Source organism: Anomalospiza imberbis, chromosome 6 (genome assembly GCF_031753505.1).
Source record: "Anomalospiza imberbis isolate Cuckoo-Finch-1a 21T00152 chromosome 6, ASM3175350v1, whole genome shotgun sequence".
Classification (NCBI taxonomy): domain Eukaryota; kingdom Metazoa; phylum Chordata; class Aves; order Passeriformes; family Viduidae; genus Anomalospiza; species Anomalospiza imberbis.
Window position 1 is genome coordinate 1,046,076 of NC_089686.1, and position 25,171 is coordinate 1,071,246.

The 25,171-nt window shown below is 48.4% G+C and overlaps 1 protein-coding gene across 5 annotated transcripts in view; it reads left to right on the forward strand.

Annotated features, from left to right (window-relative positions):
* The window catches only part of FANCM (FA complementation group M), a 50,389-nt gene that overhangs the window by 16,033 nt on the left and 9,185 nt on the right, over positions 1–25,171 (forward strand). For 2 of the 5 annotated variants that reach the window (XR_010999683.1, XM_068192030.1), the window contains exons 5-13: positions 6,792–6,923; positions 7,714–7,846; positions 8,545–8,673; positions 9,195–9,296; positions 10,664–10,851; positions 12,804–13,010; positions 15,921–16,155; positions 21,266–21,423; positions 22,128–22,292. Coding sequence is in view for 4 of the 5 variants with exons in the window: in XM_068192030.1 (XP_068048131.1) it covers positions 6,792–6,923; positions 7,714–7,846; positions 8,545–8,673; positions 9,195–9,296; positions 10,664–10,851; positions 12,804–13,010; positions 15,921–16,155; positions 21,266–21,423; positions 22,128–22,292 (1,449 nt within the window). In the remaining variant the exon portion in view is untranslated. The remainder of the gene's footprint in view (positions 1–6,791; positions 6,924–7,713; positions 7,847–8,544; positions 8,674–9,194; positions 9,297–10,663; positions 10,852–12,803; positions 13,011–15,920; positions 16,156–21,265; positions 21,424–22,127; positions 22,293–25,171) is intronic. The other 3 variants (XM_068192031.1, XM_068192032.1, XM_068192033.1) reach the window with 3 other exon arrangements.

Sequence of the window (25,171 nt, forward strand, 5' to 3'; positions counted from 1 at the left end):
GGGGTTTAGAATAATAGGAAAATAGTCCTCTCCTGTGCACTGTTGGTGCTTCCAGGGAAAGCTGGAGGTTGGGGATGTGACTGCTGCGATGCTTCATCTGCCCCCTCCTTTTTCCCTTTTTCTGGGCACTCCCTTTCCCCCAGCTCAGCTTTGGCTCCCCAGCCCCAGGGGCTGAGCTGGCTGTGAAAATGAGCCCTGAATTGCCTCAGAAGCTGAGATGTGCCAGTCCTGATGTGCTCCTGGCAGGGCAGACCCAAATCCTGCTGTGCCTTGGAAGTGCTCCTTGGGGAATTCCCAGCCGGAGGCGCAGCTGCCGCTGGGAATGTCCTGAGAGGGTTTTTGGGGTGCAGGGCTTGCAGGGAGTGAAGCACAGGCCACTGAGGGGGGTTTGGGCTCTGGGCTGCGGGCTGTGAACCAGCACCAGAGGCTCTGGAATTCTCTGGGAAGGCAATTCCTGGAGCAAGGCTGGAGCTGGTGCTTGCTTAAGCCTCTGGGTGGGTGCTGATCCGATTTCACGGGCAGCTGCCCCAGGGCACCACGGGCTCCCTCACTGCAGGGAATTCTCTGGCAGTGGCCACATTTCCCTCTCAGACCTGGCTGAACCCTCAGTCCCTAAGGGGAGGCACAGTGGGAACCCATCCCTGCCCCAGGTAAATCCCACGTCACACACTCCAGTGCTGGGGATGAGGAATTTTCCACTGAATTTTGGCAGCTGGGTTATCAGTACCAAGGGAGGGCATCATGGCTTTTGGAGATTTCTTCCAGGAACTGGCATTCCTGTTTGAGGCAATGTGTGGAAGTTCTTTTTCTGCCCATTCTGCATAAATAATTAATGGAAAACAGTCCAAACTCTTTTGCTTACACATTATGAGAATTAATAGTTGCTTAAATGAAATTATTTTTAAGTATGAAGCGTCTTTTCTGGAGATGAGAGAAAAGGCAAAGAAAAACCAATCAGCAGAAAAAGAGTTTAAAATCACAGCTAAATTTCTCTATATATGTGAAATGCCACAGAATATTGACTATGAGAAAGAGGCTGGGAGGAGTTTAAAATCCTGTTGTAAAAATCCATCTGTACAAATTACTCTGTGTGTATTTAATTTGTCTTTGATTCCTGATGAGCTTGGTAATTACTGCATTTGATAGAGTGCTGAAGATGCGATGGGCTGTGTCTGGATGGATAACAGAGGAACTTGTTGCTACTGCAGGTGAAAAAAGCTGATTTTTTGTTGTATTTGTTGTGGTTTTTTCCCCAAACTTGCTAATTTTGTGTATGACTGCTGGCTAATAAACAGCCACTCTTGGAGAAAACACAGTTTTGATAGTGCTGTGTTCTCTGTGCATTCCTGGCAGGTTCTGTCTCTGAATGAAACAGAAAAACTGATATTCAGCTTTTAAAAATTTCAGATCAAAACCATCCTCAGTGGATGGGTGCTCCTTTCTGTCTGACAGTCACTTACTGAGTGGTGGGTTGATGTAGAAAAGCCACTTCTCTTTTAACATTTCTCAATAAAAAGTAAAATTGTCCATGGTGAAATTAGTCGAAAAGTAAAAACTGGAGGTCTTGTTTTATAACCTTTAGGAAAGGAAAAATGCTGTAACAGGAGAAAATTCAGCTGTTAGAAAAAGACAAAGTATTGGATTTTTTGGCTTCCAGGGAAGAATCCAGTGGATTTTCAGTGTGTCTCATGTCCCTGGAAGACTGGGAAGGGTGTCAATGAGTTAATATAAATGTAAACAAAACTTTGGTGCTGAGATCATTACTGGGCTGAGCAGTATTGGGTTTGGAGAGTGACAGGATCAGCTAAAATCCACCCTACCCTGCTGTGCCCTGCTGCTTTCCTTCCTTCATTGGCCAGGTGAGAAAACGTCAGGAAGGAATTGCCCAAAATGCACTTTTCTGCCTGGTTCAGAGTTTGTTTGATATGACTCTGAAGTTTTACGAGAGAATAACTGAAACTCAGTGCCAGTCAGAGCTCCAGAGCCTCCCCAGCTGGCAGACACTAAACGTGATTTTCTCCTGGAAGTTACTTTTGGGAATACTGGCTGCTGCATGGACACTCTCCAAGGTATCGCACTGGGGGAACCCAAGCCTTCCTGGTTTCAGGGCTGAAACAGAGCAGGGAATGCTCTGGATCATCCTCTGCCCTTCCCTGGAGCAGTGGCAGGCTCTGGCTGCGTTCACACTCCCTGCAGGACCTCTGCCCTGGGTCAGCCTGGCCGCAGCCCTGCTGTGGGTTCGTGGGGTGGGAACCCCTCCTGAGCCCCGTCTGCAGCAGGGCCTGGTGGGCAGAGCCTCCTCTTGCCCTGCACTGCCTTCCTTTGCTCTCTTCCTCGGGAATGTGAGGATCTGGAGCAGCTCAGTGTCCGTGAGGTGCACGGCCAGCACAGATCTGGATTTCTCCTGGAGCTGTTGGTTGTTGCCTGCTGCTGGTTTGGGGGATCCCCTTAGGACGGAGCAGGGGGTTGGGGTGTGGTGGTGCCTCACTGGCACTGCCTGGGCTCCTTTCCTTCACACCAGCTCAGCCCCAGCACGCTGGGAAGGGATCCCTGGATAGCCAAGGCCAGGTTGGACACCGGGGCTTGGAGCAGCCTGGGTCAGGGGAAGGTGTCCCTGCCATGGCAGGGGTGGCATGGATGAGATTTAAGGTCCCTCCAACCCAAACCAGTCTGGGATTCTCTGCTGAGCACTGACAGTGCTGGAGCCAGGGGGTTTGGAGGAAGGTGCAGCTCTCCTTCAGCCCAGTGTGGCTCTGTAAAACCCAGTCTAAAATCCCTCCCAGGGGAGGCTGGGAACACTTGGGGAGCTCCTGAGGAGGGGATGCACCTTTGGAGTCCCTGTTTGTGGAGGTCCTGTCTGCTTGGCAGCAGGTTTCTGCCACCCCTCCTTCTCCACTGGGGAAAAAAAAGCCACTCTAACAGTTATTTATGGGTGTTTTTAGTGTTTTAGTGTTTTCTGCACTAAAATAATTAGGTCAGGGCATTAGTTTAGAGCCTTTGTTTTTTATTGTGCCAACAGAAAACAGATTAGGAGCAGTTTTTAGTGAGGTGTAGCTGGCACAAGAACAGCTCTTTGCCCTGTACACAAACTCCTGTCAGAGCTCCAAAACAGGTTCTAAGCTCATCATGGGCTCCAAGAGCTCGTTGCGGTTTGCTGTGGGAGATACCTCAGGACAGAGGGAGTCTTTGTGCTCTTGGCAGGTTCAGTGCAGGATGGGATAACTCTGCCGGTTGTCTTTTATCTGCTGGCTGTAAATCTGTCAGCTCTGAGCTCCAGCCACTGAGCTGGAGAAAGCCACGAGTGCTCCTGAGCAATTAATTGGAATTAATTCTAGGGCTGTGTTTGGGTAACACGACACTGAAGTGTTTTGGAAAGGCTGAGGGGACTTTTCCAGAAGTATTATCTTTTTAATTAAAAATGAAGGTATGGAGGCAAGATAAGTGTAATCAGTGAGCAGTGCCTGCTGCTGAGGCTCTCCTAAGTAGGTTGTGTTTACTGTTCCCTGGGAGTTCTGAAGCTCCAGGTGACTGCATCCTGCTGCCTTTCATAACAGCACCAGGGTTGTTATGCAGAGGGTGATTAAATCAGACAGGGGTGTACATTGGGCAAACAGGGACAATATCATTTTCTCATATGTCAGAAACTAGGTCAAGGGATGAAACAGAAAAGTACAGGTAATGGAAATTGCTTTTTAGAAGAGAAATCTCTGCAGCAAGTATAGGAAATGATAAACCAGTGCTGAAATATCAGATTCAGTGGCCATTACTTTTTAATGAAAATATTAATTTCTTTTCAAAAGGAGCATTTGTGAAAAGCCTGAATCTGTTTCCACTACTTGAGACATAGTTTAAACTTCATCTTTAGCATTTCAAGTGTGCTCATGTCCAGCTGTTTAGGGTTTGATGAGAGGGTAATGAGCTATTCCCATGGTATCTATTTAAATAAAAAGCACTGAGTTCTTCCTTCATGGTCAGCATTTTGGTTTATTTGGTAAATGCCTTTTCCTGTAAGCTGGCACAGACACCTCTGTCTCTGTCCTTTTAAAGGGACTCATGAGGTACAGCCTGAATTGAAAACCAGCAGAACAGTAACAAACTCTCTGATAAAACACCAAGTTTTGAATTTTAAACCCTTAAAACTGAACTGCATTTTTAATTGTTCTCACTAATATGAGAAATGAACTCTTTGTGCATTCAGCCTTCCCAGTGGCTTGGTGAATGGTTTTGGCTGTATTTTAAGAAAAAAACATTTGATTTCCTCATTTATTTCCCCCCTTTCCTCCAGAAATTCCTGGCACTACTGTAGCCTCCAGTTGGTGTTTGCTTGTTGGTGGTGTTAGAGGTGTTAGTGGTTTATTTGGCTTAATTAATCCATGAGCCTTAATTAGAAGGAATGCCTGGGGATGGTGTGTCCTGCCTTGCTTTCCCTGGGAGCTGTGAGGCCGTGACCCAGCTCCCCTGTGGATAAAGGAGACCTGGGAGGTCTTGGGAAGGCCTTGGAGTGTCCCAGGTGCCCCAGGTGACATGGAGCAGGCAGGGAGGGGCTGTCCCAGGCCTGGCTCCCATCCCATGGCCCAGGGTAAGGTCAGGGAATGGTTTAGCTTGGAAGGGACTTGAATCCCATCCAGTGCCGTGGCAGGGACACCTCCCACTGCCCCAGGCTGCTCCAAGCCCAGTGTCCAGCCTGGCCTTGGGCACTGCCAGGGATCCAAGGGCAGCCCCAGCTGCTCTGGGAATTCCAGCCCAGCCTCTCCCAGGGAAGAGGAGCAGCCCAAGATGCCCCAAAGCACTCAGAATCCTGGCTCCATGTCTGTGAGTTCCCTTTATCTGCTGTAAGCTGCTTATCCTGCTGGCTGCAGTGTGCAGTCTGGAGTGACCTGTGGCCATGGATGGGCAGGTGGAAATTCCCCAGCACGGCTGCCTCACTTCAGCTGGGGCTGCCACAACTCTCCCTTCGCCCTTCCAAACTTCTCCTTGTGTTTTTGGTTCTTTGGGGGATTAATGCTGCTGGCATTGATGATGGCAGTTACTCCCACTCCATTCCTTAGGATTTTAGATTAGAGTTAGATTAGGTATCGGGAAGGAATTCCTGGCTGGGAGAGTGTGGAGGGGCTGGGCTGGAATTCCCAGAGCAGCTGTGGCTGCCCCTGGATCCCTGGCAGAGCCCAAGGCCAGGCTGGACACTGGGATTTGAAGCCACGTGGGACAGTGGGAGGTGTCCCTGCCATGGCAGGGGTGGGATGGATGGGATGGGATTTAAGGTCCCTTCCAGCCCCCAGCATTCTGTGATTCTGTTTTCATTTTAATGCCACACAGCTTCTGCACACAGAGTAAGAAGATAAAAGAAGGCCTATAAATAAACAATATGATAAACTAATTTATAAACTAAACTATGGGAATTTTCAAAGCAAGCAGACAGAAGTTAAACTGAGCTGCCCCTATGCTGCCAGAGCATTAGCAGCCTGTGCAATGTTAAGGATATTTGTGCATCCTGACAGCACCTGGGAACCCAGCACAGGAGCAGTGCCTGGAGTAACAAACAAATGGAATGTTGTTACTCAGGGATGAGCACAGGCTGAGTTCTACACGTGGCTTTCTTTACCTGTCGGGACATTTTCTCCCCACCAACTCCACTGCTGGGATCAGTGTTGGAAGCCTGACTTAGGCCTGGCTTTATTGGTTTAGTTGGATGTTTTTCAGTGATCTGAAGGGACACTAAAGGGATTAAGCATTTGTTACACTATAGCCCTCTTAGGGCAGGGCAGCTGGGCTGCTGCTGGAGTGCCTGGGACACTTGGGAAACACAGTGTGCATGGAAGTAGCACTGGGAAACTGTGTCAGCTTTGGAGAAGCCTGTTCTTGTGCGCTGGGTTTTTTTTTGGGGCCCTTGGGGGGACCACAGGTTGTAAACAGTGTTTGTAGGACAAATCTGATTACTGCAATTATGGCAGAGTTAGTGCTCAGGCCAAACTAAGTCTGTGGAAAAATCCTGACCACCTAAGGCTGGGAAGCAAAGAGGAAAAACAGGATTAAGATGCATTAGTGCAGGTTATTGTCCTTGCTGCAGCGAGGTGGAAAGCAGGTACATGTGATGTTTGAAAACAAGCTGTGTTTTGGGGTGGGTTCTGCAGGAAACGGGACACGCTGCTGTGCCTGTGCCCCTTCCTCTCTGCTCGTGTCTCCCAACTCCCATCCCTTCCACACAGCCCCTGGACATGTTGGCCGGTCCTTCACCCACTTTAGTCTTCTCCGAGGTGAATCCGAGCACTCCTGGGATCAAGGTGCCACTGGGGTGTGAGCAGTGAGAGGGGAGCTGCAGCCCCTGTTCCATACCTGCTGTCCATCCTATTCCTCTCCCTCTCTGCTGGCTCAGCCCTTGTCCCATTCCGGATCCCAGAGGGATTTTCCCCTCCTCAGTTCCTGGGTGGATCCAGGGTTATCCTGGGGCAGGAGGGTATGGGAAGGGACCCCCAAGGTTCATGGAGTCCAACTCCTGACTCTGCACAGGACACCCAACAATCCCCCTCTGTGCCTGAGAGCCTTTTCAAAGTGCTCTGGCAGGAATTTGGGGAATTAACCTACAAACAACCTGATTATGGAGAACCTTCCACTGAGGCAGAGCACCCGGTACAGTAACACAGCACTCGGAATTCAGCACAGCTCGCTTCGAAAAGTCCCGTGTCTCAAATGAAACCAACGAGCTGCTCATGTTCTGTTGTGTAGGATCTGTACAAATAAAATCGTTTCAAAGGGCTCACCCCCCCTTCACCTCTCCTGGGTTTTGGTTGCAGGTGCTGGAAGCATTTGCTGGGCGCCTGATTAAGGTGGGAGTTTTATCCAGGAGGGATATTCCCAGCCTGACCAAGTACCAGATCATCCTGGCAAGGGATCAGTACAGGAAGAACCCCTCTGCACAGCATGCAGTAAGTTCTTTATTTATTTCATGCTATTAAAGTAGTGAATAAATAGGAATAATCCATCATTACAATATTTCCGGAGACATTTTAAGTAGATTTCTGTTTTTAGCCATGGAATAAAATAGAATCACAGCACAGTTTGGGATGGAAGGGATCTTTAAGATAATTTATGAAATCTGAAAAATATTTCTAATTGTTCCACATTTCTGGATGCCGGTATAGAAGACTTAAGGAAAAGATCGAGCACTCCATGTAAGTGAAATTGCTTTGAGAACTTACATTGTAATCACTGAAAGCCAAGTTTTCATTTTCCCCTCAAAGGTATATTCCTGCTCCTGTTTTTTGGTAAATCCTCATGGAAAGGTCAAATTTTGTAAACTTAAAGAAAATTGCCTGAAAAAAGACCATGTGCCTCAAAAAGAGCAATGGGAAATCTCCTTCAGTGTAAGCAAGGCAACTTTCCTGACTTAATTCCATAGCATGAGTGGATGTGCCAGAAATCCCTGGTTTCCCCAAATGCTGAAGGTTCAGCTGCCAGAGTCTGAGGGTTGATGAGCTAATTTTGGGAGATAATAGAGTATTTTGGAGAGTATTTTGGAGGTGGAAGAGGATTGCCTTCACTGAGCATTGTGCAGTCTGTCCCCTGGGGGCCCTGATGGACAAACTGCTCCCTGGGCATCACTTCGGGGTTTGCTCTGCTCCTCAGGTGTCACTCTGGTTTCGGACAGGAATTGCAGTGGGATTCCTGCTCCTCAGCCACTTCCTAACTCCATCAGAGTCTGCTTTTCTCCCCCAGGGAATCCATCAAGGCATCATTGAAGGAGACTTTGCCCTTTGTATCAGTCTGTACCACGGGTATGAGCTGCTTCTGCAGATGGGAATCCGCTCCTTGTTCATCTACCTGTGGGGAATCATGGATGGATCCAAAGGTGAAATCTCCTCAGGAGCATCATTCCTTTCAGGTCCACTCTTCTCCTTTCATTTACCTCACTGTATGGCTGGTTTGGCACAAAACACCTTGAGGAATGAGGAGCTGCAGATGGATTTGGTGTTTTGTTCCACTTATTCACAGAATTCCCACAATTACCAAGTTGGAAGGGACCTTCAAGATCATGGAGTCCAACCCAGCCCCAACAGCTCAGCTCAACCCTGGCAGCCAGTGCCACATCCAGGCTTTGTTAAACACACCCAGGGATGGTGACTGCACCACCTCCCCGGGCAGAACATTCCAGAGCTTTATCACTCTTTCTGTAAAAGCTTTTTCCTGATATCCAACCTGAATTTCCCTTGGTGCAGCTCGAGGCTGTGTCCTCTGGTTCTGTCAGTTCCTGGAGGCAGAGCCCAGCCCCAGCTGGCCACAGCCACCTTTCAGGAGCTGTGGGGAGTGCTGAGGTCACCCCTGAGTCTCCTTTTCTCCAGGCTGAGCACCCCCAGCTCCCTCAGCTGTTCCTCACAGGGTTTGTGTTCCCAGCCCCTCTCCAGCCCCGTTGTCCCCTCTGGATGCGCTCGAGCGTCCCAAGGTCCTTCCCGAACTGAGGGGCCAGAGCTGGGCACAGTGAGGTTTGTTAAAGGCAGAGTCTGTTTGGGAAAGCAGATGGAATCTGAGGTGTTCCAACTCTCTCCAAAGGGTTGTCCCGCACCAAGAGCGAGCTGGGGCGCAACGAGGACTTCATGGGGCTCTACCAGCGGCTTCAGGACATGTTCTCAGACACTGCTATGACTCCTGACAGTGGAGGTGTTTGCAAGAGCACAACAGGTCAGGATTCCCCACTCAGGGGCAGAATATTCCTGTTTAAAAGTTGTGCTGCACTGGCTGCTGCTCTTTATTCCAGATTGAATTCCCAATGTTCTGTCTCTCCCTCCCTCTCACTCTTCCCTTGGTGGTTTTAGCTACTTTAAAGGAAGTTTTCTATGTTTGAAGTTTTTTATTTGCTCTACAATGAAAGTTAAAATACAGCTGTTTCTCACTCTTCCCTTGGTGGTTTTAGCTACTTTCAAGGAAGTTTTCTATGTTTGAAGTTTTTTATTTGCTCTAAAATTAAAGTTAAAATACAGCTGTTTCATTGTGAGTCTTTTCCAGTGTGACTCTACCAAAAGTAACACCACTTTCTCAAAAACTGGGTTTAACAAATGTTCTTCTGTCAGCAGTTTTGTTTTGTTTAGAACCAATGTCAGGATTTGACTTAGGTAATTACAGTGGGAGGGATTGAAGTTCACTGAACCTTCCTGCTTGCTGCAGGTTTATTTACATCTTTCATTACTTTATTTCCTTTCCAGAATTGGAAAAGAAAAAGGAATTTGTCTACAGCCATCCAAAATTAAAGAAATTGGAGGAAATTGTAATAGAACACTTCAGATCCTGGAAACAGGGATGTTCTGGTGAGTACCAACAGCTCAGGAACATCTGGGAATGGAAACAAGGAATATCCTTCTGATTGATTTCCTCATTTGTGCTGCTTTACTGCTTTGATTGTTTTTGCATCTTCCCCTCTAGAAGAACTTCACCATAAGATTTTGATAAGATAAAACTTCCTATAAATTCTCATTACTAATTTGATATAAACTGCTCTAACAGCTGAGTAAAACAGGGATAGGAAACTCATTCCTGGGGCTACCACCTTTCCTGCTGGTCCTGTCCCAGTTTGTCCTGGTAGCCCCTCTTCTGTCCCTTCTGCAGAGTTCCATGAACACATTTAAGGACCTTAAGGATGAAAGTTCTGATATCCAGCCTGAGGATAAGAATTAACAACTCTGAGGCATCAATTTGAAGTTCAGACCCTTCAGTTACAATCTCCTGTCCCTCATTCTTTTTCATCTTGATGAAGACATCGTTCAGATCTCTCTGGTTTTGGGATGTTTCAGTTTCTTGATTCCAGCCTTTAAAATATTACATGAGTAATAATAACATTTGTTTTGCACCTTGTTCACTTTTTATCTTACCTGTTTGGATCTTCGTGCTCTGTGAAGTTCTGATAATTTCTGACCTGTCCTTGCCTCTTTGTTTTTGTGGGTTGTTTTCTCTCTCGGATGCCCTGTTCTCAGCAAACCTTTGAAATGACTGATGTTTTCTGGTAGGCAACTTTGTTTCCCAGTTGTGTGTTTGTAACTTTAGGATAGTCCCAAAGCATTTAATGTATTCCTTTTTCCCCTTCCCATTCGGAGTTCTTTCGGTCCTCCCAACCTCCCTCCTTTTGCCTCCACTTAAAAAACCCTGCATTTGATATGGAAAGGGGGGAATTCATGCCCAAAGTCATCAGCCATACCTGGAACAGCACCAGCCCTTTCTGTTCCATTCATTGCCCCTGCATCCCTGGCAGTGCCCAAGGCTAGTTGGACACTGGGGCTTGGAGCAACCTGGGACACTGGGAGGTGTCCCTGCCATGGTAGGGGTGGCACTGGGTGGGATTTAAGGTCCTGCCCGACCCAAACCAGTCTGGGATTCTGGGATTATGGTTCTGCTGCCCTGAGGGTCCTGAAATGGAGATGACAGCATCATCCAACCCCAGCTTTTCAAAGTGACTTTAGTAAGGGTGCCTCAGATAAAGACATTCTCATTCTCACATTCTGCAAAATTATAGCATGCTTTGGTCCAAAGAGGAATTTTTCAAGGAGGTGGATCTTGGAGCATTGTCTGCCCATTTTCTCTTCCCATTAAGTGAGACAAGAGCTGTGAATGTGTAACTTGTGGGGGTGCCCCATCCTTTTTTACAGATCATTCTACTAAAATCTGACATTCTCAAATCCAGCAGATGAAGACCAGAGTGAAGGCTCAGCTGGGGACACAAGGGTGATGATCTTCTCCTCATTCCGGGACAGCGTGCAGGAGATCGCTGAGATGCTGGCCCGGCTCAGCCCGGCCGTGCGGGCCATGACCTTCGTGGGACACTCCTCGGGCAAGAGCACCAAAGGCTTCACCCAGAAGGAGCAGCTGGAGGTGAGGTCTCGGGGTCTGGGTGTAGGGATGACCCCAAGAGTGTAAAAGTCCTCGTTTCCCAGCCCGTGCAGCCAAAGGAGGAGTCTGAATGCGCAGGATCAGCTTCTCAAGGATGTTTATTTTCCCTTATCTAGAACATTCTCTCTCTCTGCTGAGCTCTGTTCAGCAGGTCGGCCATGGCATTCTGTCTGCCCTCAGGGCGGTGTTCACATTTTATACCAAAAACTCCGTGTGCCATGTTTACAATGACGTGCCAATGTCTGTCATTGGTGTTGGACAGTGTGTCTGTGCCTTAAACCAACAGAAAAGTGTCACCATCACAGCAAGACATGGAGGGCAAGGAGAAGGAGAAGAAGGTCAGGACACGCCCAAATCCCTCCATCTTGTACCCCTGAACCCCATTCTAAAAACCCCAAAATTCCACTTTTTCACACTGTGTTAACTCAACTACCACACTACTCAAACCCTTGTGGCTTGTAATTCCTCACACAAAGCTGGCAGTTTTTTCCATGGGCTGAAATGGAAGCCACAGGTGTTTTTGACTTGGTGCCAAGGTCTGCGAGCCCCCTGCCAGGGTCTGGAGACAGCCAGGGCAGCCAGAGGGATGTGCTGGGTTCTGACAATGAGGGAAGAGGAGGCTTGGACTAGGAATTAAAGCATTAATTGTGTAAATGACTCCAGGAGTATGAACTGTGTCGCAGTGGCTGAGCTGTAAGTGTCGTTGGTAAATCCCTGTGCAGTCCAGTGGTTTCCAGACTATCCAAAATGATACTTACTGAACAAAATAGACCAATAATTCATATCTCTTTATTATATATAAATATAATTATTATAATTTATATTATTTATATTCTATTAACAACTGCTAAATTTAGATGTCAAAAATCTGGAGAAATATGTGAATACATGCTGTAGGAATTTTATTTTTCTTCTAGGTAGGAAAGATAAGATCTAGCATTAAATTATGATCTAGCAAAGCTAAAAAAAAGACAAGTCCTGAAATATTTAATTGCTAAGTTGGGAGGATCAGTTTTACAAGAATACTGTGCTTGGAGGAAGAATAAGGTGGGCTTTTTTTCCTTTATTTTAGAGTTAAAGACTTGAAATACCTGTGTTGGTCACACTGGGGTGTGGTGTTTGATCACAAGGTAGCAGCTGGAAAAGTCAAATAGACAAAATTTTTCGTTTTAGAATTGTCTTGGTTTGAAAAGCCAGGTGTGGGCTAAGGATGGCAGGAGCCTCCCCTGAAATGGAAAATGTAAATGCCCTCCCTAGGAATTGTTATAATTTTGAAATTAAGGGGCTCTCAGGCAAAGATATGGGAGCAGGAATAACTGTTCTTTATTAGGGGAATTAAAAATACAAACACAATAGTACAAAAAAGAAATCAAACCCCTGCCAGAGTCAGAGCAGCCCTGGCAGCCTGTGGGTCAGGGTGGTGGCAGCAGTCCCATCCCATGGTGGCTCAGCCCTCCTGCAGTGCCAGCTGTGCTTCTGCTGGAGCAGGGATCCTGCACAAGGGGGGAGTTTTCCTCTGAAGCTCCAGGGCTGCTGGAGATGGGCCTGGGCTTGCTCTGGGAATGCAGTGGGGAAGAAAGCTGCTCCTCTGGGAATGCAGTGGGGAAGAAAGCTGCTCCTCTGGGAATGCAGTGGGCAAAGGCTGCTGTGGTGTGCCAAGGTCAGATTGGATCCAGGTAGGAATGCTTGGCTCCTCCCCTGGGTGGAGCATCTCCCCATGGGTGATGGAATTTTCTCAGCCATGCAGGGACACTCACTGGCCATGAACAGCAGAGATCTCCTGGAGGGAGGATTGGCTGTGGGAGAGACAAAGAAACCTGCCCAGAGAGCAGCAGAGACCTGCCCCAGCTCTCACAGGTCTTACATCCCAGGACAAGAATACAAATCGGTTTTCGCGGCCGAGCTGCTCAATCCCACTCCTGCTGTCCCTGCAGGTGGTGCGGCGTTTCCGGGAGGGGGGGTACAACACCCTGGTGTCCACCTGCGTGGGCGAGGAGGGGCTGGACATCGGCGAGGTGGATCTGATCGTGTGCTTCGACGCGCAGCGCAGCCCCGTGCGCCTGGTGCAGCGCATGGGCCGCACCGGCCGCCGGCGCCACGGCCGCATCGTGGTCATCCTGGCCCAGGGCCGCGAGGAGAGGGTGAGTGAGGGGGGCACGGCCAGGGAATCAGGGACTGCCTCACCCTCAGGGAGCATCCCAGCACAGACCCCCAGCAGCCCCACCCTGGGCATCCCTGGCAGCGCTGTCCAAAGGCTCCTGGAGCTCTGGCAGCCTTGGGGCCGTGCCCATTCCCTGGGGAGCCTGGGCAGTGCCAGCACCTCTGGGGAAGAACCTTTCCCTGAAATCCAGCCTGAGCCTGCCTGGCCCAGCCCCAGCCGTTTCCTGGGTGCTGTCCCTGTGCCCAGGACAAGAGGTGGGAGCTGTCCCTTGGGACAAAGCTGCAGCCCCCAGGGAGTCTCTGCTCAGCCTCCTCATTCTGTTACAGGAAACTTCCGCACAGAACCCCAGAGTGGTTTGGGTTGGATGGGACCTGAAAGATCCTCCAGTTCTGCCTCCTGCCATGGCAGGGACACCTCCCAGTGTCCCAGGCTGCTCCCAGCCCCAGTGTCCAACCTGGCCTTGGGCACTGCCAGGGATCCAGGGGCTGCCACAGCTGCTCTGGCAATTCCAGCCCAGCCAGGAATTCCCAATTCCCAATCTCCCATCCATCCTTGCCCTCTGGCAGTGGGAGCCATTCCCTGTGTCCTGTCCCTCCATCCCTTGTCCCCAGTCCCTCTCCAGCTCTCCTGAAGCCCCTCCAGGCCCTGCAAGGGGCTCTGAGTTCTCCCTGGAGCCTTCTCCTCTCCAGGGGAATGAACATTCCCAGCTCTCCCAGCCTGTCACGTCCCCAAATATTCAACTGAAACTCAGAGATTCCAGGGCTTTCCAAGGGTGCAGAGGAAGGTGTGGGGCAGGGGCTGGAGCTGGGAGGGGACACTGGGAGTGCTGGTGATGACACTGGGTGTTCAGACTGGTGCTTACTGGGCTGGTGACGCCACTGGCACTCAGAGCTGGCTTTAGTGGCCGCACTCTTGCGTGTGAGGATGAAGAGATCGGCTTAGGTGCAAATCCACTTTGGCTGGGTTCCTGCAGCCCAGCACTCAGGCAGAGCATTAATAATCATCTCTGAGTACAGACTGTCCCTCAGGACATCCATGTCCCACTGGAAATGTGCTGGGGGCTGGGGGATCCCACCACAGCATCCCACAGCCCTGCAGGGCCCTGGCTGGCCCTTGCAATGGGACAGGGCAGGATTTGGGCAGGACAGGCTGGGCACTCCCTGCTGCCATCACCAGTGAAAGGGGCTGCAAACCAATATGTCCAAGATCTGTGTAAATCCATTGTAAACCCGAAATTTCAGATTCTTGGTATTATTTCATTTATTCCAGTCAGTGCTGTAGATCTGGTTGGGATTTGTGGGTGGCAGGGATTTAATTCTTAATAAGAATGCAAAGAATCCTCCCTGAGGGGAAATAAGTTTCTCTTTTGAAGGGATGAGAGTTAAAAATTATAAACCTGAGTAGAGCTTGTAAATAGATATTTTCTTGTGCTGCTTACGGAGGCTGGTTACTATTGAAAGCTCTGCTCTGTAATGGGATATAAAATAGTCCCTTAAATTCCTTGGAGCTTCACTTAAGTAGTTGGATTACTTTGTTGTCCAGATTTTCTCAGATATCTTTGAAGCAGAACTTCCCCCCAGGTAGAACAGTCATTGTATACATTTTTTTTTTTTTTTTGAGGTCAGGAAACAAGTTTAATTGCAAACCAACATTGTCTTGGTGGTTTGTTTGGTTTTTCTTGAGGGTGTCCTTTGGGGTTGTTATTGGGGTTTTTAAGTTTAGCAGAACTGGAAAGAGACTCAGTGTGGAGGTTCTTCCCCATCACTTAATTTGCAGCTAAATAATTAATATCCATGTATTAATTTATGGGAATTTGGGGGTTTGGGGTTTTTTTTCTGTGTGGTTTTTTTCCCTTTGTTTTAGTTTGGGGATTTTTTTTTTTTTGCTTGGTTTAGCTTTGGGGTTGTTTTTAATCAAACCACTTCAGCTCAATGACAAAGCTTTTGAAGAAGTTTTATTGGGAGAAAGGGGTCAGTGCATGTCTGGGAGTGTGACGTTGGCAGGAATTTCCGTGAGCTCAGTGTTTATTCCGTGGCTCCCACATGCTCCCAGGTCAGCCTCTCCACGTGGCAGCTCCCGTGTGTCCCAGGCCCCTGGAGCTGCTGGGATGGGGCTGGGGATGTCCCCTGGAGCTGCTCAGCCCAGGGAAGCACAGGGGAGGGGAAAGCCAGTGAAGTCACAGCTCTGTGATGCTGCCAATTTGGTAACACCAAGTTTTTCTGCCATAAGAACACTGGGATTTGACTGTTCTAGGATTAAAACGTTATTTTTTGGAATGTCTGAGGGGTTTATCAAAGCTGGCTGTGAGCCTCTTCTGGTTTTATTCAGGGAATTTATTTATTTATTTATTTGTTTGTTTGTGCTCCCTGAAATCATCTCTGTCAGGTGGCAGCTGCCTCCCTGTGACACTCAGGGGCTCACAGGGGCTCGGGGAGGAGCAGAGCACAAAACCTCCTTGGGGGAGGCACTTCCAGAGGGAGGCCCCAGTTTCTCTCCTCACATTCCCCAGCTTTGCCGTGGTTTCTCCATTGCACAATAAAATGGAGTGTAATTAAAAGGACTCAGAGCACTCATGACATCAACAAATCATCTTAGGCCTTTTTTTCGCTTGAGCTCCTTTCCCTGTTTCTGATGTAATCTAATTTACATCATCCCTGTATCAGTGACAGCTTGTAACTTCCCCCAGGCAAGGGCTGTGCTCCTTTCTCACTCTCCAGTGCTGTGCCTGCTTCTGGCCCATCAAAAATCCCCAAACCAAACAACAGCTTGCTGAGGGAACAGAAAATAATGAGAAACCCCACAGACACGGAGGTGTTCTTCTAGTTTTGATCGAATGCTGTGAAAAAAACAATCAATAGCAGATGATTTATCTATTTACCTTCTCTTTCAGACCTACAACCAAAGCCAGTGTAACAAAAGGAGCATCCACAAAGCCATTTCAGGGAACAAAACCCTTCGTTTCTACCAGCACAGCCCACGGATGGTTCCGGAAGGCATCAATCCCAAAGTGCACAAAATGTTTATCACTGCTGAAAAACAGGAGCAGAGCACCTCAAGTATGCTTTCCAAAGAGAGGAGATCCAGTTCCCTGCAGCACAAATCTGCTCTCTTTGCCTGTGTCACTGGTAAGAGGATTATGGTGTTTCCAGCACTTCCAACCCTCCCTCCCGGGGCTTGGCGCTCGCAGGGTCACTCTGTCAGCTCCGACACTGCCCGGGGCTTTTCCTGGGCATCCTCACAGCTCTGCCCCTGCACATCCAGATCCTGAGTCAGGCCTTGGTTCATCTTCCTCCACGGAACCACTCACTGTAGGTCAGAAACTCCAGCTGCACACAGAGGAGGCAAATGTTCATCTCAAAATCCCAAAATCTCAGACTCAATTGGATTGGGGAGACTTTAAATTCCCATGGGCAGGGACACCTTCCCCTATCCCAGACTGCTCCAAGCCCTGTCCAACCTTGGACACTCCCAGTGATGGGGCAGCCACAGCTTCTCTGGGCTTTGTGGCTTTGTAAATGAGAATAAACCAGAAATGCCTGAAAACCAAAGGATTTTGATGTGAGGAAAAGGAGAAGTCAAGGGTAGGATATTTATGAATTGTGCAGGCCCTCTTGGAGGAAAATTAGGAAAATTCTCTTGGTGACTTTTCAGCTGATACAGTTCAATGGCATGGGAATGCTCAGGAAACTGAACACAATCCTATGATAGGAAAAAAGAGCTACTTTTATAAATCCCTGGGAATTTTCCTGCTCTATCTCTTTATTAGTGCTTTCTGTAAACACCAACAGCAACTTCTTGAAAGAAGAAACTCGAAGCCTTGGGAAAGTTCCTATTTCTGATTAAACAGACACAGCTGCTGGAAAACAATCAGAGCCCAACATGGAATGAAAAGAATAATTTTGGAGCATTTGTTGGTCTGTCCTAGAAAAGAGAAACGAGCAGGGAGGGCATAAAGGAAAATATAATACTGGGAATGCTCCTGCTGTGGGCTGGAATTACCCAGTGCCTTCTGTGTGAGCCACGTGGGCAGGGCTGGGGGCTCTGGGTCCCCAAAGGGGCCAGGGCTGAGTCCCCAAAGGTGGCCAGGGTTGAGTCCCCAGAGTGACCAGGGCTGATGCCAGAGGTGACCAGGGCTGAGTAGCCAAAGGTGGCCAAGGTTGAGTAGCTAAGGGTGATCAGGGTTGAGTAGCCAGAAGGTAACCAGGGCTGAGTCCCCAAGGTGGCCAGGGCTGAGTTGGCAGAGGGTGGCCAGGATTGAGTAACCAGAGGTGGCCAGGCCAGGGCTGAGTCCCCAAGGTGGCCAGGGCTGAGTTGGCAGAGGAGGGCCAGGATTGAGTAGCCAGAGGTGGCCAGGGCTGAGTTGGCAGAGGGTGGCCAGGATTGAGTAGCCAGAGGTGGCCAGGGCTGAGTTGGCAGAGGGTGGCCAGGATTGAGTAGCCAGAGGTGGCCAGGGCTGAGTTGGCAGAGGGTGGCCAGGATTGAGTAGCCAGAGGTGGCCAGGCCAGGGCTGAGTCCCCAGGGTGGCCAGGGCTCCGTGCCCCTCCAGCCAGCCAGGGCTGCCCTGTGCAGGTCACTGAGCAGCCCCCTTGTGTGGAATCCCCCCTGTTGCTGGGTGAACCAGGGCTGCTCCTGATTTTGGTGGCCCTCAGGATAAAGCTCCAAAAGAGGACAAAGGGAGGAGTTGACTTTTTCGCATTTTCTCTTCACTTCAGTGCCCGTTTCCACGATAAAAAAGGGTAAAGCTGGCAGCAGTGGGTGAGCTGGGTGTGTTCTTATCTCTGCTCTCACTTTGTTGTTGAGGTCCAGTTCATCCTCAGGTTTCTCCATGGCAGAAACAGAGCTGTCATGGGCTGAGTTATCACAGGAATGTCAAGCATTCTCCTTGTTTTCTTGTCAAAATAAATACAATTATGGAATCATTGAGGTTGGAAAACTCTGAGTCCATTGAGTCCAAGCCTTCCCCAGCAGGGCCCAGGCCACCACTGCCCCATGTCCCCAAGTGCCACATGCACAGGGCTGTAAATCCCTCCAGGGATGGGGACTCCAGCCCTGCCCCAGGCAGTTCCAAGGCCTGACCACCCTTTCCATGAAGAAATTCCTCCCCATGTCCAGCCTGAACCTTCCCTGGCACAGCTTGAGGCCGTTTCCTCTGGTCCTGACACTCATTACCTGAAAAAATACACATTTCCTGTTCTTCTTAATTTGATCCAATTTCTATTAATTTTACACCCCACTTTCACTTCAAAACCTCTTCCATAACTTTTGTCTGTCAGCCCCACAAGAATCCAATGTCTTGTGCTGCCCCATCATCAACTGTGTCCTTCAGTTTCCAGAGCTCTCCTTCAAAAAGTGCCGCAAAAAAATCCCTTTACTTCATAAACCTCTTATATAACTTCTTGTATTTTAATATTCTTTTTTCTCTCTTATTTTTGGGTTTCTTTGGGTTTTTTTTTTAAGAGTTTGCTGAAGTGAGGAACATGTTAATATTGTTGCTCCTGGGAGCTGAATCTTATTTCAAGCTACCAGTAATTCCTTTTGCTTTTTGCTTTTGTCCAGACGAAACCTAATTTTCTTAATTCTTCTGCTGGTTCTCCACAATTCTTCTACTCCCTCATTTCAGAGGGATCAATTTTGAGTTGTTAATAACTGTAGCTTTTGTTTGATTTTATAATTTCATGTTATTTTTATAATTGCTGGTTTTATCCTAATGATAATTGGTTTGGACTCACTTTTTAAGATTACCAACACCTGCTTTAGGGTTTAAACACCTGCTCTGTGGGGTTTTCATGCCTTTCCAGTTGCCTGTGGCTAATTCTTGCTCTCTTCCCACTTCAAAAGCAATGAAAATTTGTTGGTTCTGGAGAAAAACAAGGAAAATAACATTGATGATTTGAGTGCTGTTTGTGTCTGGTAGGGCCTGGCATCCCTAACTCAGAATGTTCTGGAGGCTAATTTCCCATGGGACAGCACCAGCTGCTTCCCATGGAGGGGAGAGGCTGTGCCAGGGACTGCAGGACGTGCTGATTCCCAAGCCTGCATCCAAACAGCCTTATCAGCCTCCCTGAGGATGGGAATGTTCTCCCTGTACTCCATCCTCTGATGGCAGCACTCATGTTTGTCCAGGTCCCTCTTTCTTTGTGTTTGGGAAATGTTCTGGTCGGCCACAATCCTCCCCGTGCTCCCCAGAAGGGAGCCCAGAGCTCTGGGAATCATCTGTTCCCAGGTTCTGCAGCTGCTCCAGGGCTCCTTGCCTGGCAGGGTTGCACCATGGCTCAGCTGGGCTGGTATCACGGGATCATCTCGTCTCTGTCCCACGGAGCTGGAACACAGCTCTGAAGTCATTGTTGTTCCCAGCCTGCCCTGGTGGGGCTGGGTGGAACAGATCCTCAGGAGCAGGGAATGGGCACAGCCTGAGGCTGCCAGAGCTCCAGGAGCCTTTGGACAGCGCTGCCAGGGATGCCCAGGCTGGGATTGCTGGGGGGTCTGGGACAGGGGTTAGGCTGGGTGGTCTTTGTGGGTCCCTTCCCACTCAGGATATTCCTGATTCTGTGATCCCTGTGGGTCCCTTTGATGCCTTGTGAAGGCTGCCCTAGAGCAGAGGCTGGATGGAGTTAAAGAATAAAGCAGGGATTTATTGAAAGGATTATTGTAAATGCAGGTGAAGCCGGCGGGAAGGAATGCTGATGTGTGACTCCAGCTCAGAAGCTGAATGATTTCTCTATTATAACTGTGCTATAACACATTAATATACTGTTTGAAGGAGATACTAAAACTACAAACCTGCTTTTCCTAACTACCATATCTAACTCCTCACAACTCGTGCCCCTCTCTGAGAGTGCAGCCACAGGTGGGGTGGATTGGCCATCAGCTCAAACAATCCTCACCAGAATCCAACCAAGCAATCACCCCAGGGGAACAATTCTCCAAGCACATTCCACATGGGGAAAACAAGGAGCAGCAATAGAAACTGTTTTCTCTTTCTTCTCTCTGTGCTCCTCTATGAAAAAATCCTGATGGAGAGAAGAATGTGCCTGCCACAAAGGATCTCTTCCATGGATCCACCCTGGGCAGCACCAGAGCCCAACCAGGGCTGCACCCAAGATGAACCCAAATGGTCCCAAAATGCACGAGCGCTCCCGGGGGCTCTCACTGGGATCAGCTCTGCTCCATGGGCACATTGCAGTTCATTGTCCCATTCCAGCTTTAGCCCGTGCAGTCCCATCCTGCTTGTTTTTCTCTCTCCAGCCCACGTTGTTTGTGCTCCTGGGCCTGAGGTTTGGATCATTTGTCCTTGGTGCCCAGCTGGAGCAGGAATTGTTTTGTCTCCCTGCTCTGTGCAGAGAGCTCACCATCCCCTGATATGGACCCCAGACCCACACACCAAAGCAGCACAGAATGGGAAAATATAAAAGCTCAAACCTGAGGCATCACCTTCCCACTCAACATTCCATGATTCTGTGATCCCTGTGGGTCCCTTCCCACTCAATATTCCATGATTCCAAATTCTTCTCTGAGAATTGCTCTTCATTTCCTTTTCCTTTGGGTCTCTTTTTTCCTGCTCTGCCAGGTCCTTGGACTGGGTGCTGTGCTCTTCAGGAATGTGACCTCCACACTCGAGTGAGAAATAGTCCATAGCAGTGCTCATCTTCTGGGATGTTTTAGTGATGGCCTTAAGAACGTCAGTGTTGGTTCATTTTCCAGGTTTTCCTGAACAGGACGTGAGCAGGACTGGACTCAGGGTTTGCTCTGTGCAGACACAGCCCCTGGCAGCTGGAACTCGAGAGGATTGAGAGATCCAGGCTGATTCCTCTTCTGTGGCATTAATTCCCAGAAGAGCCTGGGCTGCAGATTCACCCCAGATCCTGGCAAATTACCTTCATTATTTTTCTCCCAGCTTCACACATCTGGCCTGAAAACAATCACATTCTCAACTCTGATTCTTTGGAATCACTTCCCACCCAAGGCTGTTTAAGGGATTTGGCATTATTTGGGATAGTGATTTATATCTGTCATTCTCTATTTTTACATGATGCCCTCCCCAGAACCAGCTGTTTAATGATATTTATTCATATAAAACATGAACACTCTTTGGATGCTTGTCCCTGGATCCAGATTCTCTTGGTTGTGGCTCAGAGATGTTTTTTTGTGCCTGTTACCACACCAAGTCCTTTTATTCTGTGCATCCCTTTCCCTACAGCAGGTAACGTTTTCCTGTTGTTGTTTTTCCCCCCACAGGCCAAAAGCAAATGAACTCCCACGAGAGCTGGTCCTTGTCACCTGAGGAGTTTGAAATATGGGACAGACTTTACAGGATTAAGGAAAGTGATGGGATAAAGGAACCAGTGTTGCCTCGAGTTCCGTTTGAAACCCTAGAAAACCTGGAGGAAACACCAGTGAGTTCCATGCAGTGCTTCCTTGGACACGAGGCCTGAAGGATGCTGGAAATACCAGAGTTAACTCTGGATTTGAAGGAACTCCGTTACAAAAATGCCTTTTTGAGATTTACATGTGGGTTTTTGAGGTTAAAAATTTAGAAATTGGATGTTTGAAATGGGTCTTTGAGGTTGGGTCTGTAAGTAAGAAGTTAGGTCTGTAATTGAAAGTTGGGTTGATAAATTAAAAATATATTAGGAAGTCTCAGTTCTGAGACATTAAGTTCTGCTCCTGTTTTTAAGAATTTCATACAGGATGCTTTATTCACAGAGTCCCAGGAAGGTTTGGGTTTAAAGGGATCTTAAACCCATCTCATTCCACCCACTGCCCTGGGCAGGGACATCTGGGCACCTTCCCCTAGCCCAGGTTGCTCCTGATGTTTTTATTTTAGACCAGACTTAAACCTGCGTGATAATGTTTAAATCCTTCTCTGCATTTCTGTATTCATTGTCCCTGCCAGAGGAGTTTTACTAAACAATTCCCTGCTGAAAATGTTTAAATCCTTCTCTGCATTTCTGTATTCATTGTCCCTGCCAGAGGAGTTTTACTAAACAATTCCCTGCTGAAAATGTTTAAATCCTTCTCTGCATTTCTGTATTCATTGTCCCTGCCAGAGAAGCTTTGCTCACCAATTCCCTGCTGAAAATCTCCTTTCCCATCCCAGTTTCCCCTGCAGAAGCCCGAGGAGGGGGCAGCTCGGGAGCTCTCCCTGTGTGAGTGGAGCGTTTGGCAGAATCAGCCTCTTCCCACATCCCTGGTGGATCACTCGGATCGTTGTCACCTCTTCATCAGTGCCATGGAAATGATGGAGCTGATGAGGCACCAGCAGGTAATAAACGTGCCCAGGGACCGAGTGCACAGTTAGAATAGTCTAAAAATAATGAAATTTAAAAACCCCAGTGATTGTGAGAATAATTATGTGTATTTAATCTTGTTTCAAAATCTCTCTCGCTGCTATGCTGTGATTCCTAATCTTTTCCACAGAAACTGTTTAAAAAAAGGGGAAAACCCCCCCACCCTTAAATCAGTCTTTTCTTAATGGATTTCAGTATCAATTTGTGACAGAATGGCATTAAATACAGGAGCTCCAGGTGCCAAGGAGCAAAACCACCACGAGGGATATCACTATTCCAGGAACTGGGAAGAGTTTGGTATCATGTGTACATCAAAAGCATCCCAGAAAAGTCATGCAGGAACACATGGCCTGTTTTAGGGGATTTGGTTTAGGCTTTTTTAATTTGCTTTTTTGAACTAAAAAGCCAATTGTTCTTAAGAATTAAGGGATAAGAGGAGCTAAGCCAAACAAACATGGATGGAACTGTTTGGGAGATGGGAGTTTTGTTTTCTGTCAGGGATGGATACAGAAATCCTTCTGGAAGGCACAAGGAAGTGGGTGCAGAGGTGGGTGGAGGCTTCAGTGGTTCACCACCTTATTTTTCCCTCCAGCTGAGCTCCCCAGATGTTGCCTTTCAGCAGGTGGAGGTTTTCTAGGTCACCAGAAGCTGTTGCTAAGCTGCCAGAGTTTCCTGAATAATGCCAGGGCTAGTCAAGGAGGAGAATGGAGCCATTGCAGTTGTGCTCCTTGGGTGTGAAAGGGAGGCTGTGATCAGACCTGCCCAGCTCAGAAAAGCTTCTCCATCCCACCAGAGACATTCCTGACTCCTCTGATGTCAGATTAGACCTTTTTCTGACCCAGAGACGGGGCGACTGAGAGGTGTTTTAAAAAATTTTATTCCGTTTTCAGTCTCATGAGAAGATGTTATAATTCATGCTATCATAATCAGAAGCTAACTATTTTTTAATTACAATACACTGTTAAGTGTTTCTTGGCATATCAGCTTTAGCTACACTATATTGTAAATGCCCTAAAGCTAATTACTATTTGTGGGTCTTACTACAATGCATCTTTCATAGCTCTATTTCTCTAAAGTATTAAGTCTTATTTGTAAGGTCATCTTTTGAATTGTGTTTCTAATTTAACTTTTTTTTTTCAATGTCTGTCTTATTCTATGGCATTTTTAAGTCAGTATTTCTTATTTCAAGGTTTGTATACAGATGTACACTATGTGAGCCTTCTGTCAGCCTTTGAGAATTTTTTACAAATCTATTTCCCACACTCTGACAGTCCCTGTCCCCAGTGGGGTCAGGGACACACTGCAGAGGGAGAGGGCAGGGATGGCCACAGGAAGGATGTCACAGAGTCACTGGGTTGGAAGAGACCTTAAAAATCATTGAGTCCAACCCAGCCCCAACAGCTCAGCTCAGCCCTGGCAGCCAGTGCCACATCCAGGCTTTGTTAAACACACCCAGGGATGGTGACTGCACCACCTCCCCGGGCAGAACATTCCAGAGCTTTATCACCCTTTCTTGTTCCTAAGATCCAACCTGAATTTCCCTTGGGGCAGCTTGAGATGTCAGGAGGAGGGAAATGGTTCCAGAATTAGCAGGTGCCCCTGAGCCTCCTTTTGTCCAGGCTGAGCCCCCTCAGCTCCCCTTGTGCCCCAGGGGGTGAGCTCCAGCTGGGCTGGTCTCCAGCCTTCTCCATTTGTGTAAGCAGGCAGAGGTGTAGGGCTGGAGCTTCCTCATTCGGAGGAGGAATCCTCACAGGGTGTCCCTGGTGTCCCCAGGGTGCCCCAGGAGCACAGGAGGTGACACAAGGTGACACTCATCCTTTGGAGCCTCCCAGGGAGAAACAAAGCACTGGCAGGGCTGGAGTCAGCACTGACACCAGGGTTTTAAACTTCAGAGCTTCTTGGGCTCTGTCTTACACTGAACCAACTGGTGCCGGTCCAGGGACACCAAAACTGTTCCACAAAAAGGGAAAACACAGCTTTGTCCTGATCTGATCAGATCAGGCAGCTCTGACACTGAGCTCTTGTCTGAGAGTTTCAGTAACGTTCCCTGAAGTCATCCTTGCCTTCCCTGGGAGGCACTGACAGCATTCCCAAGGCTGGGGATGTTCCCACTGGAATTCAAAATGTTCACCTGGAGGAGAGAAAGGTCCTGGGAATCCTCAGAGCCCCTTGCAGGGCCTGAAGGGGCTCCAGGAGAGCTGCAGAGGGACTGGGGACAAGGGCTGGAGGGACAGGACCCAGGGAATGGCTCCCACTGCCAGAGGGCAGGGATGGATGGGAGATTGGGAATTGGGAATTCCTGGCTGGGCTGGAATTCCCAGAGCAGCTGTGGCTGCCCCTGCATCCCTGGCAGTGCCCAAGGCCAGGCTGGACACTGGGGCTGGGAGCAGCCTGGGACAGTGGGAGGTGTCCCGGCCATGGCAGGGGTGGCACTGGATGAGCTTTAAGGTCCTTTCCAACCCTTCCATGATTCTCTGGTGGAAGGGTTTGCCTGGATGTGCTGTGCATCCAGGTTCCTGCTATAAATATTCCATGGCTGATTACACCCAGCTGATCTGGTGACGTTCATTTACGGTGCTTAATTACCAGAGGGGTTTAACACCAATACAAGTCAAAGCTCTTTCCTTAAATACCCGGGAGAGGGAACCCCAAACCACAGTTTTATTGATGATTTTCATACTGGAGGATAAAACATAAAATCAGGCAAATCATTATTTTACAGTGAATTACCAAATGATCTGGAAATTTCTGCCCAATTATTTCTTGGGCAGAATTTCATTCAGAGATTTGCCATGACAGTACAAGCCAGCACAAGAGGTATTTTATGGTTTTTTTGGGTGTTTTCTGTTAGAGC